Here is a 19,454-nt window from a genome sequence, read left to right as displayed (position 1 = left end):
ACAAACCGCAGCCGTCTGCCTAGGATTGCGTTTGCTAACACAATCCTATGGCAGCTTCCAAGGGCGGAAATTCTGCATCTGCAGGCGGCCTATGAGATTGCCAAGGCAATCTTTAGGTGGATTCACACCTGGCTGAGTGATCGTACTCAGAAAGTGGTCATAAATGGCTGCACATCCAAGTGGAAGAATGTATCAAGTGGGGTACCACAAGGCTCTGTCCTACACCCAGTGTTGAACAACATTTTTATAAATGATCTGGAGGAGGGAATTGATGGGGAACTGATCAAATTTGCCGACGACATAAAGCTAGGAGGGATAGCTAACACTAGGGAAGAGCAAAAGAGTATTCAAAAAGATCTAGAAAAGCTTGCACAGTGGGCAGCGACTAACAGAATGGTAGATGGAGAAATGCAAAGTGCTACATCTGGGCAAGAAAAATAAAGAAAGCACATACAGAATGGGAAGAATTGGGCTAAGCAGCAGCACATGTAAAAAAGACTCGGGTATACTAATAGATCATAGACTGAATAAGAGTCAACAATGTGATGCAGCAGCCAAAAAGGCAAACACAATTCTGGGATGTATTAAGAGAAGCATAGAGTCTAGATCATGTGAGGTTATTATCCCCCTATACTCTTCTTTAAAAGTAAGGTTCTCACCCGCAGCACAGAGGTCGCCCCAGTTATGGGTCAGGCTAGAGAGATGCAGCGCAAAAATAGGAGACCAAACCAGAATCCAGTAATAAAGTAAATGGCAGCATATGCGGATGTAAATAGTGCAAAAAAGTCCTTTATTGCCACAACACATGTAAAGCGACGTTTTGGCCGTGATGGCCTTCCTCAAGCTTGTGGAAGGCCATCATGGCCGAAACGTCGCTTTACATGTGATGGGGCAATAAAGGACTTTTTTGCACTATTTACATCCGCATATGCTGCCCTATACTCTTCTTTAGTCAGACCTCATCTGGAATACTGCATTCAGTTTTGGGCACCCCACTTTAAAAAAACACATATACAAACTGGAGCAAGTTCAGAGAAGAGTTACCAAGGTGGTGAGCGGTCTAAAAACCATGTCCTATGAGGAACGGTTAAAGGATCTGGCAATGTTTACCTCCAAAAAAAGAAGGCTGAGAGGAGACTTAATAGGTGTCTACAAATATCTGAAGGGCCATCACAGTGCAGAGGGATCAGCCCTATTCGCATTTTCACAAGGAAAGACTAGAAGCAATAAGATGAAACTGAAAGGGAGGAGACACACATAAGATATTAGAAAAAACTATCTGACATTGAGGGTGATCAATAAGTGGAACAGGTTACCATGGGAGGTGGTGAGTTCTCCTTCAATGGAAGTGTTCAAACAAAGGCTAGACAAATATCTGTCCGGGATGATTTAGTGAATCCTGCATTGAGCAGGGGGTTGGACCCCATGACCCTGGAGGTCCCTTCCAACTGTACCATTCTATGATTCTATGAACCTTCTGTGCCTTTACTTTAGATACAAGTAACTCATTCCGTCCAACCAATCTAGCTCTTCTTGAAAATTCCTGGATCAATCCTTGTGGAAACCCTTTAGTCAGAAATTTGGAGCACATCTCTTCCAAGCGTTCGTCAATAACTTGATCATTCATGATACGTCTCACCCGAAGCATCTGACTCCAAGGAAACAAGTCCAAAATAGTCTGGGGGTGACAACTCTGATCTATCAACAGATCATTCCTCTCAGTAGATTTAACAAACAGATCTGTATTTAAGCCATCACCTTGTCTAGAGACCAAAACGTTCAAAATCGGATGCTTTCTGTCGAGAAGGATGATGTAAACTTTAACTCCGGGTAAATCTTACCAAGGTTCGCCTGGAATGCCAAAAGCTACGCCTGCGAGCCCTCCCATATAATAAAGATGTTATCTATATATCACCACCAGGTTCTGATCTCACGTCAGTAAGAAGAGGTATAAAGGCATCCTCAAATGCCCTTATAAATATGTTAACATAGGTGGGGGCAACATTGGACCCTAAGCATTCTAAGCTCTTTCCCCTCATTTGGCCTAAACCCCTCCTCAGTCTAGTTATTGACATCTCCATCTATGGGACACAGTGTTCTAAGCTCAAGAGAGCTAGAAATGTCAATCAGTAGGCAGGGGGCAGGTTTTAGGTGAGGGGGGGGGGGGGGGAGGGGAGCAAGAACCAGGTTGTTCACATCTCATTTGCATATTAAAATACCGTGATACAGGGTGTGAATTACAGAAATTGTCCACTATTAGAGTATTGATGACCTATTCTCAAGATAGGACATCAATAGTTGATTGGTGGAGGTCCATTACTCTGGGTCCTGCCAATCAGCTGTTTTCCGGGCCTCTAACGGCATGTATGGAACAAGCTAGCAGGTAGCAGGGCCCAGGTTGGTACTGCAGGTATTCAATTCAATGGGAGCTGTTCCTGCAGTACCAGCCAGGCTGCTGCAATGTGCATGGCGCTATCTGCTTCCTGCTCCGAGTACGCTGTCAATCACATGACTGAAAATGAGAATCCTGATTGTTTTCTATGGTTTGCTGCTGGTAAATCTAAAACAAGTTCTATAATATCCAGATTTTGTGCCACTAAACTGGAACCCAGCAAGTTGGTCGGTTATCTTCTAGCGGCAAACAACACTGCACATTTTCCACATTAATAAAAGCTTGTAGAACAGGTTGCAGACAGGTTTTACTGTGCTCACAAAACTGATAGGCATGCTGGGAATTTTATTGCTTTTCAGCAGGTCACATTATTGCGGGCTAAGTTATATTTAGGAGGATCGGCAGAGGACTGGGTCACCCTGGACTCAACTTTATAGAAATGGCACACAAGAGGATTAGGACCGCCTTGCTATTTGTGTGTCTGCTGTCCTCTTTCAAGGTGGTTCAGCCCGGACTCATCTCTTATCTGGTAAAGTGAATAATATTCAAGGTTTTGTACGTTTATGCATTCATTTGGCTATCTCAGACTCTCATATTTTGAATCTATCTCATATCCATCTATCTATCTATCTATCTATCTATCTATCTAGTAAACTTTTTGAAGCGGTAAAAAACAGTCCAAATTTCTATAGTTGTATGGAACTTTTCCATCGCTAGCAAATACGACGCTACTAGGATACATCAAGGGAGCAGAGGGCAAAAATGAAAGCTCCAGCTGGGGGGCTCAATTAATTAATTGCAAAAAGAAAAATGCTGTATTTAGATTATTCGTATAGCTGCTAGCACTCTAATGTCTAATAAGAATGGAGGTGGCGGAGGAAGCAGACTTATTGTACTCACAAAACATCTAAAATGGCATGAAATATAAAACCAGGTGGGCACCAATGATGGTATAGCTCATGGCCTGGCTTGACTTTTGCTTCTTCTGGCAAAACGCAAGGGGAAAATTTTATACACCCTGGAGTAGAGGGCACCAAATGTATGAAGAAGAGCTCGCCTCTTAATAAGATTTTGTGCATGTCTGTCTGTGCACCAGACTGTCAGATCTACACCAACTATGAGCTGGCATAAAAGGTATAGTCCAGAAAGCTGGCGTATGGGTGTTGTTAAATTTCCACCGTTGTGTCCTTAGGGCTCATGTCCACGGGCAAAATGAGATTTAAAATCCGCAGCGGATCTCCCGCGCGCGGATCCGCACCCCATAGGGATGCATTGACCACCCGCGGGTAGATAAATACCCGCGGATCGTCAATAAAAGCGATTTTAAAAAAAATGGAGCATGAAAAAATCTGGACCATGCTCCATTTTCATGCGGGTCTCCCGCGGGGACGGCTCCCGCGGGCTTCTATTGAAGCCTATGGAAGCCGTCCGGATCCGCGGGAGACCTAAAATAGGAATTTAAAGCATTTACTCACCCGCAGCGGGCCGCGAAGCTCTGCTCTTCCTCACGGCCGCATCTCCCTTGCTTCGGCTCGGCGGATGTGCCCGGCGCATGCGCGCGGCACGTCGACGACGTGCCGGCGACGTGCCGCCGGCGTCAGGAATTCATCCGCCGGCCGAAAATGAAGATCCGGCCGTGAGGAAGAGCAGAGCTTCGCCGGCCGCTACGGATAGGTAAATGCTTTTAAATTGCTATTTTCAGCGCTCATGTCCGCGGGGCAGGAGGGACCCGCTGCAGATTCTACATGTAGAATCTGCAGCGGATCTGATTTTCCCCGTGGACATGAGGCCTTAAGGTCTAAAAGGGGTTAATGCGATGAAAAGGAAACATAAACATAACTGTTTATAATAGAATTTGATATTTTTTATGTCATATTCACTATAAAGTACTAACAACAACATTATACATGTTACAAACAGCTCTTAGACTCTGTTTACATCTGTGCTCAGAGCCTCGCAGGCTCCACTGTAGATCCGGCATAAAATCCTGGAAGAACAAGCCCTGCATGAAAGACTTTTTCCTTTGGTAAACACTACCGGGCTGGACAGAGACCAAATACACCCTGTTATAGTCCATTTGCTTCCATCATATAATGGATCTGTTTGGCCAGGGGCCAGACCAGCTCAGCCCACATTAGGTCAAACCAAACTGGAACTTCACCAGTACCCCTAAAACTGCTTTTTAACATGGCCTAAGAGCCATAAAGTCCCTGTATAACACTATTATACCTAGGAGTATATCTAAAGGGTACTTTACAATATAGGGTGAATTTAGGCAATAATCATGATTAGAGATGAGCGAGTATACTCACTAAAGGCAATTGCTCGAGCGAGCATTGCCTTTAGCGAGTACCTGCCCGCTCGAGACGAAAGGTTCAGGTGCCGGAGGCGGGCAGGGAGCTGCGGGCACCCGAACCTTTCGTCTCGAGTGGGCAGGTACTCGATAAAGGCAATGCTCGCTCGAGCAATTGCCTTTACCGAGTATACTCGCTCATCTCTAATCGTGATGTATACAGCAAACCGCTGACACAGCACTGAGCGAGAAATTGTTCACTTTGCCATAGTAATAATATATGTATTCTATTGTATATATATTTTGTCATATGTTTCTCACATCAGCCTAGGCAAAAGTGTGTGTGTGTATAATATTTTTCTTCTTAGTAAATAGCTACCCTGCTTCCCAGATAAGAAGTCCCACCCTGATTTGCGGGGAGGAGGGTTGATATATAAGTTTTGCCCAAAAAATAAGCCTTAGCTACACTACATGTAAAAAAACATATCGGCCATCCGATATACGCTTCCATCTATGCAGTCTGCCCCTTCCCTCCCCCTGCTCTCTGCTTCTCTCCTCCCCTCCGAGCGGTTTGCAATGGCAGTGGGCGGGATGGGGACAGGGGCGGAGCTAAGCTCTGCCCCCCCCTCCCCGCCCCCTGTCAATAGCCAGCAATAGGAGTGGGCAGGATAGAGCATAGCTTAGCTCCGCCCACACGGCTCCCCATCCCATTGCAAATGCTGGAGTGGAGGAGAGAGCAAGTGAGGGGAGAGGAGGGAGACTGCTTAGATGGAAGCGTATATCGGCCGGCCGTGAAAACACCGGCTGATATACTCTTGTGTAAATAAGCCCCTAGCTTGCTGGAGGCGGTGTATTCAAGCCAGAAGGACGATGAAGAGATCAGAGCGAGGGACCTGAACGCCGGCTACTAGGTGAATATTTCAAGAGAACCCCCTTCCCCGAAAATAAAACAGTGTCTTTTTTGAGGCAAAAATGTATTAATTACAGTGATGTCCCTTTCCTCCTCAGAAGAAGATACAACATGGTGTGTGAACCCATCTTTAACCATGTGTTTTGTGGGTTTACTTCTGTGTTTTTTTTTCTGCATAGGCTTCTCTATAAAATTTTAAAACATCAGATAAACTACCGGCGAGTCCCAAAAAACTAAACTGTTTTATTTTCATTTTTTAAATTTAGGACATTGGAGAATTATGTATTGCTAGTATAGAATGTATAAGCAGATGTTGCCAGAAAAACAGCGGCCTGAGCTTCGCAAGGTGTGCACCAGAAGCAGCAAAATCCAATGAATGTTCTGTGGTGAGTATCGGCAAGCAGCACTTGTACTGTTTCCTCTCTTACTCATACTGGCAGCTTTCCTGACATGTCTGTCTTAGTAACTACTTATGTTGCCTATAAAATAAAAACTCTCCATTGGCCGTTCCTCTGTTAGAGATCCCCATCTAGTAACACATGGGACATCCTTTGGCCTTCAGAACTGCAGTAATTTATCATGGCATCCATCCACAGATATCAGAGACCCAGGGTGTGCCAAGAAAACCTTCCCCACATCAATACTCCACCTTCACCTGAAATACTGATACCCGATAGCAAGGGTTCATTGATTCATGCTGCTTGCGCCAAATTCTGATCCTCCTATCAGCACAGTGCAACAGAAATCTGGATTCATCTGACCAGATGATGTTTTCCACTACACATTGATACAATTTTTGAACTCTTTTGCCCACTGGAGTTTTGTGTTTCTATTTCTCTTAGAGACAGTGGTGGTCATCTGCTGTTATAACTTAGAGATGAGCGAGCACCAAAATGCTCGGGTGCTCGTTACTCGGGACGAAATTTTCGCGATGCTAGAGGGTTCGTTTCGAATAACGAACCCCATTGAAGTCAATGGGCGACCCGAGCATTTTTGTATATCGCCGATACTCGCTAAGGTTTTCATTTGTGAAAATCCGGGCAATTCAAGAAAGTGATGGGAACGACACAGCAACGGATAGGGCAGGCGAGGGGCTACATGTTGGGCTGCATCTCAAGTTCCCAGGTCCCACTATTAAGCCACAATAGCGGCAAGAGTGGGCCCACCCTGCCTCCAAACAACTTTTACTTCTGAAAAGCCCTCATTAGCAATGCATACCTTAGCTGAGCACCACACTACCTCCAGCAAAGCACAATCACTGCCTGCATGACACTCCGCTGCCACTTCTCCTGGGTTACATGCTGCCCAACCCCCCCCCCCTCCCGCACGACCCAGTGTCCACAGCGCACACCAAAGTGTCCCTGCGCAGCCTTCAGCTGCCCTCATGCCACACCAACCTCATGTCTATTTATAAGTGCGTCTGCCATGAGGAGGAACCGCAGGCACACACTGCAGAGGGTTGGCACGGCTAGGCAGCGACCCTCTTTAAAAGGGGCGGAGCGATAGCCCACAATGCTGTACAGAAGCAATGAGAAATATAATCCTGTGCCACCGCCATCAGGAGCTGCACACATGGGCATAGCAATGGGGAACCTATGTGCCACACACTATTCATTCTGTCAAGGTGTCTGCATGCCCCAGTCAGACCGCGGTTTTTTATAAATAGTCACAGGCAGGTACAACTGCGCAATGGGAATTCCGTGTGCACCCACAGCATGGCTCCCTGGAACCCACCGGCTGTACATAAATGTATCCCATTGCAGTGCCCTGGACAACAGAGCTAACGTCAGATTAAATACAGGTGGGCTTCGGCCCACACTGCATACCCCAACCTGACCGGGGTTTTTAATTCATAGACACAGGCAGGTACAACTCCCTATTGTGAAGTCCCTGTGGACCGACAGCATGGGTGGGTGCCAGGAAGCCACCGGCGGTACATAAATATATCCCATTGCATTGCCCATCACAGCTGAGGTAATGTCATGTATGTTTAATGCAGGTGGGCTTCGGCCCACACTGCATGCCCCAGTCAGACTGGGGTTCTTTAGAAGTGGACACATGCAGTTACAACTCCGTGTGAACCGACAGCATGGGTGGCTCCCTGGAGCCCACCGACGGTACATAAATATATCCCATTGCAGTGCCCAGCACAGCTGAGGTAATGTCATGTTTAATGCAGGTGGGCTTCGGCCCACACTGCATGCCCCAGTCAGACTGGGGTTCTTTAGAAGTGGACACATGCAGTTACAACTCCGTGTGGACCGACAGCATGGGTGGGTGCCAGGAAGCCACCGGCGGCACATAAATATATTCCATTGCAGTGCCCAGCACAGCTGATGTAACGTCAGCTTTAATGCAGGTGGGCAAAAAATTAATTGGATTACACTGTAGGCGAGGGCCCCAAAAAATTGGTGTACCAACAGTACTTATGTACGTCAGAAAAATTGCCCATGCCCAACCAAGAGGGCAGGTGAAACCCATTAATCGCTTTGGTTAATGTGGCTTAACTTGTAACTAGGCCTGGAGGCAGCCCAGTTAAAATAAAAATTGGTTCAGGTGCAAGTTTCAACGCTTTAATGAGCATTGAAACGTATAAAAATTGTTTACAAAAATTATATGACTGAGCCTTGTGGGCCTAAGAAAAATTGCCCGTTCGGCGTGATTACGTGAGGTTTCTGGAGGAGGAGCAGGAGGAGGAGGATGAATATTATACACAAATTGATGAAGCTAAAAGGTCCACGTTTTTGATGGTGATAGAGAACAATGCTTCCATCCGCGGGTGCAGCCTACGTATTGTTTAGGTATCGCTGCTGTCCGCTGGTGGAGAAGAGAAGTCTGGGGAAATCCAGGCTTTGTTCATCTTGATGAGTGTAAGCCTGTCGGCACTGTCGGTTGACAGGCGGGTACGCTTATCTGTGATGATTCCCCCAGCCGCACTAAACACCCTCTCTGACAAGACACTAGCCGCAGGACAAGCAAGCACCTCCAGGGCATACAGCGCGAGTTCAGGCCACGTGTCCAGCTTCGACACCCAGTAGTTGTAGGGGGCAGAGGCGTCACGGAGGACGGTCGTGCGATCGGCTACGTACTCCCTCACCATCCTTTTACAGTGCTCCCGCCGACTCAGCCTTGACTGGGGAGCAGTGACACAGTCTTGCTGGGGAGCCAGAAAGCTGTCAAAGGCCTTAGAGAGTGTTCCCCTGCCTGTGCTGTACATGCTGCCTGATCTCCGCACCTCCCCTGCTACCTGGCCCTCGGAACTGCGCCTTCTGCCACTAGCGCTGTCGGATGGGAATTTTACCATCAGCTTGTCCGCCAGGGTCCTGTGGTATAGCATCACTCTCGAACCCCTTTCCTCTTCGGGTATGAGAGTGGAAAGGTTCTCCTTATACCGTGGGTCGAGCAGTGCGTACACCCAGTAATCCGTAGTGGCCAGAATGCGTGTAACGCGAGGGTCACGAGAAAGGCATCCTAACATGAAGTCAGCCATGTGTGCCAGGGTACTTGTACGCAACACATGGCTGTCCTCACTAGGAAGATCACTTTCAGGATCCTCCTCCTCCTCCTCAGGCCATACACGCTGAAAGGATGACAGGCAAGCAGCATGGGTACCCTCAGCAGTGGGCCAAGCTGTCTCTTCCCCCTCCTCCTCATCCTCCTCATGCTCCTCCTCCTCCTCCTCAACACGCTGAGATATAGACAGGAGGGTGCTCTGACTATCCAGCGACATACTGTCTTCCCCCGCCTCTGTTTCCGCGCGCAAAGCATCTGCCTTTATGCTTTGCAGGGAACTTCTCAAGAGGCATAGCAGAGGAATGGTGACGCTAATGATTGCAGCATCGCCGCTCACCATCTGGCTGAAGGGACCCTGATTTCAACAGTGTAATTATCTCCGAATTCTTTCTCCTGCACTGAGCCAGCAAATAGTTTGTACTCTGCATTATAAGGTGGCAAACAACTCATGCAGGCCCTTTTATATGCAAATGAAGATGATAAAGTGTTAATGGTCATTAACACTTTATGCAAATTGCTAAATCTTTCAGTTGTTTGAAATATTATCTTTGCATGTAAAAGGACCCTGAGATGGAATTTTAAAGTCACTTTACAGAAATCAATAGGACGAATTTCAGACTTTGAAATATCTTATTAGAAAAAATGCCCATTTTATCCAATTATGAACCACTTCTTATCTTCCCTCCTGCACTCGCCCTTCACTCTGAATTGCAAATACTGTCGCACTTTTAAAGAGACAGCCACCCTCTTTTAGCCTTATAAGCTAAGCTTATGGAGTCTGGGGATGTGTTATACTTGCCTCTCTGGTGTCGGCGCTGAAAGCGGCCACTGAATGCATTGAGTGGTGGGCACTGCTAATTAGCCCGTTGTAAAATCAAAGTAGGCGGACTACCTAGCAGCACCACTCGCTGCACTGAGCAGCAGCTTCTAGTGCTGAAGGCAGAGAAAGTAAATATTAAACTTACATTCCCAAACTCCATAGGTTGCCTACTTTCAGCCCATAAGCTTAGCTTAACGGGCTAAAAGTAGATTACAGGTTCCCTTTAAAAAAAGTGTTTAACCCTCTCCAATCCACTGTCGGACGTCTGAAGACATTCTGATCGAAGGCTGTACAGCTTCGATGTCGGAAGACGTCCGGCAGGGTATTCTTTCTGTATATTACTGGCCGCTGTGTTGCCGGGGGCCTCTCCAGCATGTTACATACCGCAGTACTGGCTCTAGCCAGCAGATGGCTCCATTGTATAACGGCAGAAAGAGAAAGACCCCTAGTAAAACCCTGAATCCAAAATTGGATTGCAAAGGGTTAAATGCGTTTTTGAAAATCATAGATGGATGAATGTGTCTGGGAGTTAAGAGGCTAAAATCAATAAAAATGGAAAACTCTTTCTTTTCTCCCTGTCCAGCGCTGTGGCCTTGGTGCTTGCCATATGGAACTTGGGAAAAAGTGGCAGGTGGTCACGTGCGCAGTGTAAAGCACGAGACTGCCTGCTGCCTCTTCCAGGTTCCATGCAGTGGGCATCGGGGCTGCAGTGCTGAACAGGAAGTGGGCAGGATCGGTGAGTATTTCATTTTTTTTTAAGTGTTGGAAAACACCTTAACAGATTGTATTCATATTTTCAGGTGCAAATAGCAACTCTGTTGCAGTTGAAAGGATCCCAGACTGACCCCGAACAGCTGGAAAGGTTACAGTCAATGGTTGCACAGAAAAACAGTGAAGTTGAGAAACTGCTAACAAAAGTGGGCCATCTAGAAAAGTGTAAGGTATGGCAAAGCACATTACTGATAGCTTGATTTTGGCAATTCTATGCTTTCCTGTTACTTTGTCTGTACCTTCTCATTATGACACGTGGCCGGCTCCGCCATAATAATCCTTTAGTATCTGTACGGTCTGAAAGTAAGTAACGGAAATGTTTAAAATACCAGAGTACAGGTGCTTGGCCTCCGCAGATCAGAAGCTATTGGCCTAACCTGTGGATAAGTGATCGTTGTTTCCATGGGCTGACACCTTAAAGGAAATCTGAGTGCCTAAAGGCCCATTTACCACAGCCGATGATCGTTAAAGTGCTAATCGGCAGTTGTTTTTGCGATAATCGATGCGTGTAAAAGTGCGCCCATTGTGCACTTTTTCAAACCCTGTTAGCTGATTGTTAAATTCAGTCCAACCTAAAAATCGTTGTTCACTTTTATCAGTAGTTCTCCACAGGGAGTGCTGATAGCATTGTTTCCCCTTAAAGAACAAAGGATCTGAGCGCATGTAATAGCCCTCGGGCTATTAAAGGGGTTGTCCTGCGCCGAAACTGTTTTTTTTTTTTTTTCAATAGGCCCCCCGTTCGGCGCGAGACAAACCCAATGCATGTGTTAAAAAAAAAAACGTTTAGTACGTACCCGAATCCCAGCGCTTACCTTAGCAAGATGGCCGCCGGGATCTTCACCCACGATGCACCGTGGGTCTTCTCCCATGGTGCACCGTGGGCTCTGTGCGGTCCATTGCCGATTCCAGCCTCCTGATTGGCTGGAATCGGCACACGTGACGGGGCGGAGCTACGAGGACCAGCTCTCCGGCATGAGCGGCCCCATTCACCAGGGAGAAGACCGGACTGCGCAAGCGCGTCTAATCGGGCGATTAGACGCTGAAATTAGACGGCACCATGGAGACGAGGACGCTAGCAACGGAACAGGTAAGTGAATAACTTCTGTATGGCTCATAATTAATGCACGATGTACATTACAAAGTGCATTAATATGGCCATACAGAAGTGTATAACCCCACTTTCTTTCGCGGGACAACCCCTTTAACTGCTTTCAGTGACTGCTTCATTTGCACACCTAATTGCTATTAAGTAGTTGAGTAGCTACTTAATACTTTATGCAAAATGATCGCTGAAAGTTGTCATTCAAACTTTGAGAGCTTTCAGCGTTTGAGCAATCTTTCAGAAATCATCTGCTGGTGTAAATGGGCCTTAATTGTTCCTGGGCTGCGGAACTACAGTATAGTGACAGGTATGCGGATTTTAGTAGTCTTTGACTTATTGATTCAGCTATTTTGGAAAAGTTGCATCTAAGTGTGCAGCGCGAGCTGGGAGAAGGTTTTTGAAATTAGTCGCACAGGGGTTTTGTTTTTTTAAACAATTCAAAATCTAGTATATTTTACTTTGACCGCTTTTTGAGTTTTTTGACAATTCCTTTTTCTGCATATAGTAAACCTATACTTAATATTTATAGGCCTGAGTAAGTTTCTTCCATTTAATTGACATGGAAGCTGTAGTAAGTAGACAACAAGGTCCGAATGATATAGATTATTGAACAGGATATTCCTTCCTTGTAATAAAATGCAGAGAAGTATTCCTCTTTTAATATTGGGAGCAACTTTGTACATATGTGAATAATGGAAAAGATCAGACACTGCAGAACTTCTGCCGCAGGTCGGTGACTAAATCTTCATGCGTTACATGTGAATTTTAATGTAGTTTTTGCTGTGAATTTCACCCCATGTATTGTGAAGGGTGAAAATCCACATCATATCTGAGACGGAGCTGACCTTTTTTTATTTGCACCTCATCTACGTAAAAAAAAATTATAACCTATAGATCTATATCATTCCAAGTTCTTAAGCAGGGTACTAAAGAGCTACAGAATTTTTCATGAAATGCTGTAGACTGTTCAGCAGTGATAATAAGCATCATGATCACAATGTAGAATTTACATGCAGTGCACCAAAACGGTGTTAAAGGGGTGGTACCACAATTAAAAGTTTTCTCCTATCTTGTGGATAGGGGATAACTTGCTGGTCGGTGGGGGCCTCACTGCTAAGACCCCCGCTAATCGCAACCGGGACTCCTGTGTCCTGCTATGCCTGTTACTGTGGGGGTCTATTCAGCTGCAGTGACATTTCTATGAATGGAGCGCTGGCTGAGAATGTGCGGTTGGCACTACATTCATATCGATGGGCTGACAGAAATTCCTGAGCGGATGCGATTGAAAGTGAATGGAGCATTTCAGTGACCAGTGCTCCATTCACTCTCATCACTGTGGGGAGCTGCAGTAGTCCCAAAGTAAGGAAGATGGGGCCCAGGACCCCTCTTCTGATGATTGGTTGGGGTCTCGCTACTAAAACTCCACCAATCAGCAAGTTGTACCCTCTTCTGCGGCTAGGAGAAGACTTTTAATCTTGGTACTGCCCTCTTATTCATTAGTAACATAGTATGTTCGACTCAATGAAGACAATGTCTATCTAGTTCAGTCTCTTTCAACACCCCACCCCCTCACGTTGGTCCAGAGGAAGGCAAAAAAGAAACCCAACGAGCCAATTTGGCTCATTTGAAGGAAAGCAATTCCTTTCCGACTCCATGTAGCAGTCAGAATAATCCATGGATTAACGTTTGAGTTCCTACCTAACTCTAAGACCGGGATCAACAACCCGCTGGTCACCTAATATCTATATCCTGTAATATCATAGCGCTCTAGAAAGGCATCTAGTCCCCTCTGAAACTCCTCTATGGATTTTGCCATCACCACGTCCTCAGGCAGAGAGTTCCACAGTCTCACTGCTCTTACAGTAAAGAACCCTCTTCTGTGTTGGTGATGAAGCCTGCTTTCTTCTAGATGTAAAGGATGCCCTCTTGTTACTGTCGCAGTCCTGGGTATAAACAGATCATGGGAGAGATCCTTGTATTGTTCCCTAATGTATTCATACATAGTTATTTAGTCGCCCCTTAGTCTTTTTTCCAGGGTGAACAACCTCAGTTTTGATAGCCTCTCTGAGTATTCCAGTCCTCCCATTCCATTTATTAGTTTAGTTGCCCTTCTTCCTACACCTATATCTTCCAGTAGCCTCAGCATTAAGTAGGATTTAACATACAGACATACCCCTCCCTTTCCAGGCAATCTGAATAAACACTGGTGAAGTGCCAAGAGGATGTAATGACTTTTGGAGCTGCAGAACCAAAACCCAAAGCAGAAAGACAATACACTTTACTTACATTTAGTTAGCATTTGACAGCAACTTTGTGTAACCGGAATACCCCTTTTAGCGGAAGACTACAATGTTTGTTTTCATGTAGTGACGTCTAGCTTTATTTTCCTTTGTTCTGCAGCAGAGCTATGAAAATGGCCCATCAAAGATAACTACCGATGCCTTGGTACAAGGTGATGACGTCTATTATGTGGACTTACTTAAAATGAAACTGGAGAGCTTAAGGTGTGTAAGATCTGTGTTATAGATTTCATCCACGATGGGTTAATTTTACTAAATCAATGGCACAAACTTAGGCTTTAACCCCTTAACGCTGCAGGGCGTACATTTATGTCCTGCAGCATTTGGGTATGTATGAAGAGAGATGGCGGGGTGTGGCTTGATAGACTGCCTGCCCGATCGTAGTATGATGTAATTTCACAGCTGTAGGAGCGATCAAAGCATCGCCCATCGTGGTCCCTATGTCGATAGAAAAATAAAGTTATTGTACACAGAAGATGGCGGCAGAAAATAATTTTATATGTCTTTTGAAAAAAAATTAAATAAATTTTTGGTGCAGTTTGTGCGCCATAGAAATAAGTTGCACTGAAAGATTGCGGAATGTCATTCCCCCCTACCCCCCCCCCTGCTCCATTTTACTCCACTTAGAGTTTTTAACGTTTTTCAGGACATTATATGGTACAATAAATAGTACCATGGAAAAATGCAACTCGTCGCGCAAAAAACAAGCCTTCATACAGCGACGTGGATGGATAAATAAAGCAGTTATGATTTTGTAAAGGTGGGAGAAAAAAACGAAGATGGGGGAGGGAGGGAGGGGAAAGGCCCGCATCATTAAGGGGTTAAAGTGTACTGGATTTCTCACTGTGACTCATGGTGGATGATAAATCTGCCTGCATGAGGCTCCATTTATATACCTAAAAATATTTTTTATACAAAGCCATTGACTTTAATAAAGCAATTAACAATAATACCATTGCCCAAATACAGTTAAGGACCTTATGTTAAAACGTTATTTACACCCACCGTAGTCACCAGAGGAGTCATTAATTCTGTGGCTGCACAGGATTTTTGGGTATGCTATAAAAGCTTGAGATGGAAATATTCCGTCAAATCTAGTCAGCTGTCTAATAAAGACTCTAAATTTGATGATAATTTTTTTTTTTAAAGTAACCAAGATGGATGTATTATAGAAGTCTTTGCTTTTTAATACTTTCCAATCCGGTGTCCGACCTTGTTTGACATTGAGATTTCCCCGCATAGCTCCGCTATCGGAAGAGGTCTGGCACATGTTTCTAACACTATGCAGAAGAGAGCTGTAATGTCAGAGCTGTCTTCTGTATATGTATTTTACAGTATGCAGGAGAGAGGTTCGACATTGGAATTCTCTTCTGTACATTGCACTATGTAGGGGAGAGAGCTGCGATGTCGGAGCTCGCCCCTGCATAGTGTATTATACAGCAGAGACCTCCGACATCGCAGTTCTCTTCTGCATAGTGTAATATACAGATGGACCTCTTGAGAGAGAGAGTGTGTGTGTGTGTGTGTATAATTGCTAATAGAGATGAGCGAGCACCAAAATGTTCGGGTGCTCGTTACTCGGAACGAACTTTTCGCGATGCTCGAGGGTTCGTTTCGAATAACGAACCCCATTGAAGTCAATGGGCGACCCGAGCATTTTTGTATTTCGCCGATGCTCGCTAAGGTTTCCATGTGTGAAAATCTGGGCAATTCAAGAAAGTGATGGGAACGACACAGCAACGGATAGGGCAGGCGAGGGGCTACATGTTGGGCTGCATCTCAAGTTCACAGGTCCCACTATTAAGCCACAATACCGGCAAGAGTGGGCCCCCCCCCTCCCAACAATTTTTACTTCTGAAAAGCCCTCATTAGCATGGCATACCTTAGCTAAGCACCACACTACCTACAACAAAGCACAATCACTGCCTGCATGACACTCTGCTGCCACTTCTCCTGGGTTACATGCTGCCCAACCCCCCTCCCCCCTGCACGACGCAGTGTCCACAGCGCACACCAAACTGTCCCTGCGCAGCCTTCAGCTGCCCTCATGCCACACCACCCTCATGTCTATTTATAAGTGCGTCTGCCATGAGGAGGAACTGCAGGCACACACTGCAGAGGGTTGGCACGGCTAGGCAGCGACCCTCTTTAAAAGGGGTGGGGCGATAGCCCACAATGCTGTACAGAAGCAATGAGAAATATAATCCTGTGCCACCGCCATCAGGAGCTGCACACGTGGGCATAGCAATGGGGAACCTATGTGCCACACACTATTCATTCTGTCAAGGTGTCTGCATGCCCCAGTCAGACCGGGCTTTTTAATTCATAGACACAGGCAGGTACAACTCCCTATTGTGAAGTCCCTGTGGACCCACAGCATGGGTGGGTGCCAGGAAGCCACCGGCGGTACATAAAAATATCCCATTGCATTGCCCAACACAGCTGAGGTAGTAATGTCGTGCTTAATGCAGGTGGGCTTCGGCCCACACTGCATGCCCCAGTCAGACTGGTAATATGTACCTTAACAGTAACCGCGTTGGTGGTAATGTGGTGGTGACTGCGGACCTAGTAGCGCGGTTTTATTTTGTTGGTTTTCGGAATGTGGCCAGGATTAAGTGGGCCGTGGCGGGGGATTTTTTTGAGGCACTACGTGTCCTCTCCACGTGTCCGTGGTTATATGCACCTTAACAGTAACCGCGTTGGTGGTAATGTGGTGGTGACTGCGGACCTAGTAGCGCGGTTTTATTTTGTTGGTTTTCGAAATGTGGCCAGGATTAAGTGGGCCGTGGCGGGGGATTTTTTTGAGGCACTACGTGTCCTCTCCACGTGTCCGTGGTTATATGCACCTTAACAGTAACAGCGTTGGTGGGAAATGGCCTCGCCGCCATCATGTCTTTGGGAAGCCTCTGTTTCCACACGCCAGAGACATACCATTAGCAGCGGTATAGGCAGAGCCCATAATTAGTAACATTTCAGCCGTAGCATTAGGACAGGCCCCACTAACATATCACTAGCAGCATTATAGGGGGAGCACAGTATTAGTTCCATTTCAGTAATAGTAGCACTCAAGACAGGCCCCAGTAACAATTCCGAAGCAGCAGTATAGTGGGAGCGCAGTCTTCGTTCCATTTCAGTAATAGTAGCACTCAAGACAGGCCCCAGTAACAATTCCGAAGCAGCAGTATAGTGGGAGCGCAGTCTTCGTTCCATTTCAGTAACAGTAGCACAAAAGACAGGCCCCAGTAACAATTCCGAAGCAGCAGTATAGTGGGAGCGCAGTCTTCGTTCCATTTAAGTAATAGTAGCACTCAAGACAGGCCCCAGTAACAATTCCGAAGCAGCAGTATAGTGGGAGCGCAGTCTTCGTTCCATTTCAGTAATAGTAGCACTCAAGACAGGCCCCAGTAACAATTCCGAAGCAGCAGTATAGTGGGAGCGCAGTCTTCGTTCCATTTCAGTAGCTGCAGTATAGACAAGGCCCAAGTTACATTTATGTAGCTAAAGTGTAGGCCAACCCCACACACCTTTCTGTACCATGAGTGCAGGCGAAGAACATAGAAAATGCTATGATTACACTTTAGGTGAGTGCCCAAAAAAATTGGTATACCAACAGTACTAATGTACCTCAGTAAAAATTGGCCATGCCCAACCAAGATGGCAGGTGAAACCCATTAATCGCTTTGGTTAATGTGGCTTAAGTGGTAACTAGGCCTGGAGGCAGCCCAGTTTAACGAAAAATTGGTTCAAGTTAAAGTTCCAACGCTTTTAAGAGCATTGAAACGTATAAAAAATTTTTAGAAAAATTATATGAGTGAGCCTTGTGGCCCTAAGAAAAATTGCCCGTTCAGCGTGATTACGTGAGGTTTCAGGAGCAGGAGAAGGAGGAGGAATATTATACACAGATTGATGAAGCAGAAATGTCCCCGTTTTGGATGGTAAGAGAGAACGATGCTTCCATCCGCGGGTGCAGCCTACGTATTGCTTAGGTATCGCTGCTGTCCGCTGGTGGAGAAGAGAAGTCTGGGGAAATCCAGGCTTTGTTCATCTTGATGAGTGTTAGCCTGTCGGCACTGTTGGTTGACAGGCGGGTACGCTTATCTGTGATGATTCCCCCAGCCGCACTAAACACCCTCTCCGACAAGACACTAGCCGCAGGACAAGCAAGCACCTCCAGGGCATACAGCGCGAGTTCAGGCCACGTGTCCAGCTTCGACACCCAGTAGTTGTAGGTGGCAGAGGCGTCACGGAGGACGGTCGTGCGATCGGCTACGTACTCCCTCACCATCCTTTTACAGTGCTCCCGCCGACTCAGCCTTGACTGGGGAGCGGTGACACAGTCTTGCTGGGGAGCCATAAAGCTGTCCAGGCCCTTAAAGACTGTTGCACTGCCTGTGCTGTACATGCTGCTCGATCTCCGCACCTCCCCTGCTACCTGGCCCTCGGAACTGCGCCTTCTGCCACTAGCGCTGTCGGATGGGAATTTTACCATCAGCTTGTCCGCAAGGGTCCTGTGGTATAGCAACACTCTCGAACCCCTTTCCTCTTCGGGAATGAGAGTGGGAAGGTTCTCCTTATAGCGTGGGTTGAGCAGTGTGTACACCCAGTAATCCGTAGTGGCCAGAATGCGTGTAACGCGAGGGTCACGAGAAAGGGATCCTAACATGAAGTCAGCCATGTGTGCCAGGGTACCTGTACGCAACACATGGCTGTCTTCACTAGGAAGATCACTTTCAGGATCCTCCTCCTCCTCCTCCTCCTCCTCCTCCTCCTCCTCAGGCCATACACGCTGAAAGGATGACAGGCAAGCAGCATGGGTACCGTCAGCAGTGGGCCAAGCTTCCCCCTCCTCCTCATCCTCCTCATGCTCCTCCTCCTCCTCCTGAACGCGCTGAGATATAGACAGGAGGGTGCTCTGACTATCCAGCGACATACTGTCTTCCCCCGCCTCCGTTTCCGAGCGCAAAGCATCTGCCTTTATGCTTTGCAGGGAACTTCTCAAGATGCATAGCAGAGGAATGGTGACGCTAATGATTGCAGCATCGCCGCTCACCACCTGGGTAGACTGCTCAAAGTTTCCAAGGACCTGGCAGATGTCTGCCAACCAGGCCCACTCTTCTGAAAAGAATTGAGGAGGCTGACTCCCACTGCGCCGCCCATGTTGGAGTTGGTATTCCACTATAGCTCTACGCTGCTCATAGAGCCTGGCCAACATGTGGAGCGTAGAGTTCCACCGTGTGGGCACGTCGCACAGCAGTCGGTGCACTGGCAGATTAAAGCGATGTTGCAGGGTGCGCAGGGTGGCAGCGTCCGTGTGGGACTTGCGGAAATGTGCGCAGAGCCGGCGCACCTTTAC

General features: G+C 46.7%; 1 protein-coding gene across 1 annotated transcript in view; it reads left to right on the top strand.

Moving 5' to 3' along the window:
* Positions 1–2,780: 2,780 nt before the first annotated feature.
* Positions 2,781–19,454, top strand: part of LOC136611465 (protein Spindly-like) — a 33,298-nt gene continuing 16,624 nt past the window's right edge. Inside the window, exons 1-4 of the mRNA XM_066591104.1 lie at positions 2,781–2,921; positions 5,862–5,981; positions 10,729–10,869; positions 14,202–14,305. Of these exons, the coding sequence (XP_066447201.1) occupies positions 2,832–2,921; positions 5,862–5,981; positions 10,729–10,869; positions 14,202–14,305 (455 nt within the window). The 5' untranslated portion in view covers positions 2,781–2,831. The remainder of the gene's footprint in view (positions 2,922–5,861; positions 5,982–10,728; positions 10,870–14,201; positions 14,306–19,454) is intronic.

The sequence above is a fragment of the Eleutherodactylus coqui genome, chromosome 2, assembly GCF_035609145.1.
Source record: "Eleutherodactylus coqui strain aEleCoq1 chromosome 2, aEleCoq1.hap1, whole genome shotgun sequence".
In the NCBI taxonomy this organism is placed as follows: domain Eukaryota; kingdom Metazoa; phylum Chordata; class Amphibia; order Anura; family Eleutherodactylidae; genus Eleutherodactylus; species Eleutherodactylus coqui.
The sequence above is the reverse complement of the archived record's forward strand: the minus strand, read 5'-3'. Positions and strand labels throughout refer to the sequence as shown.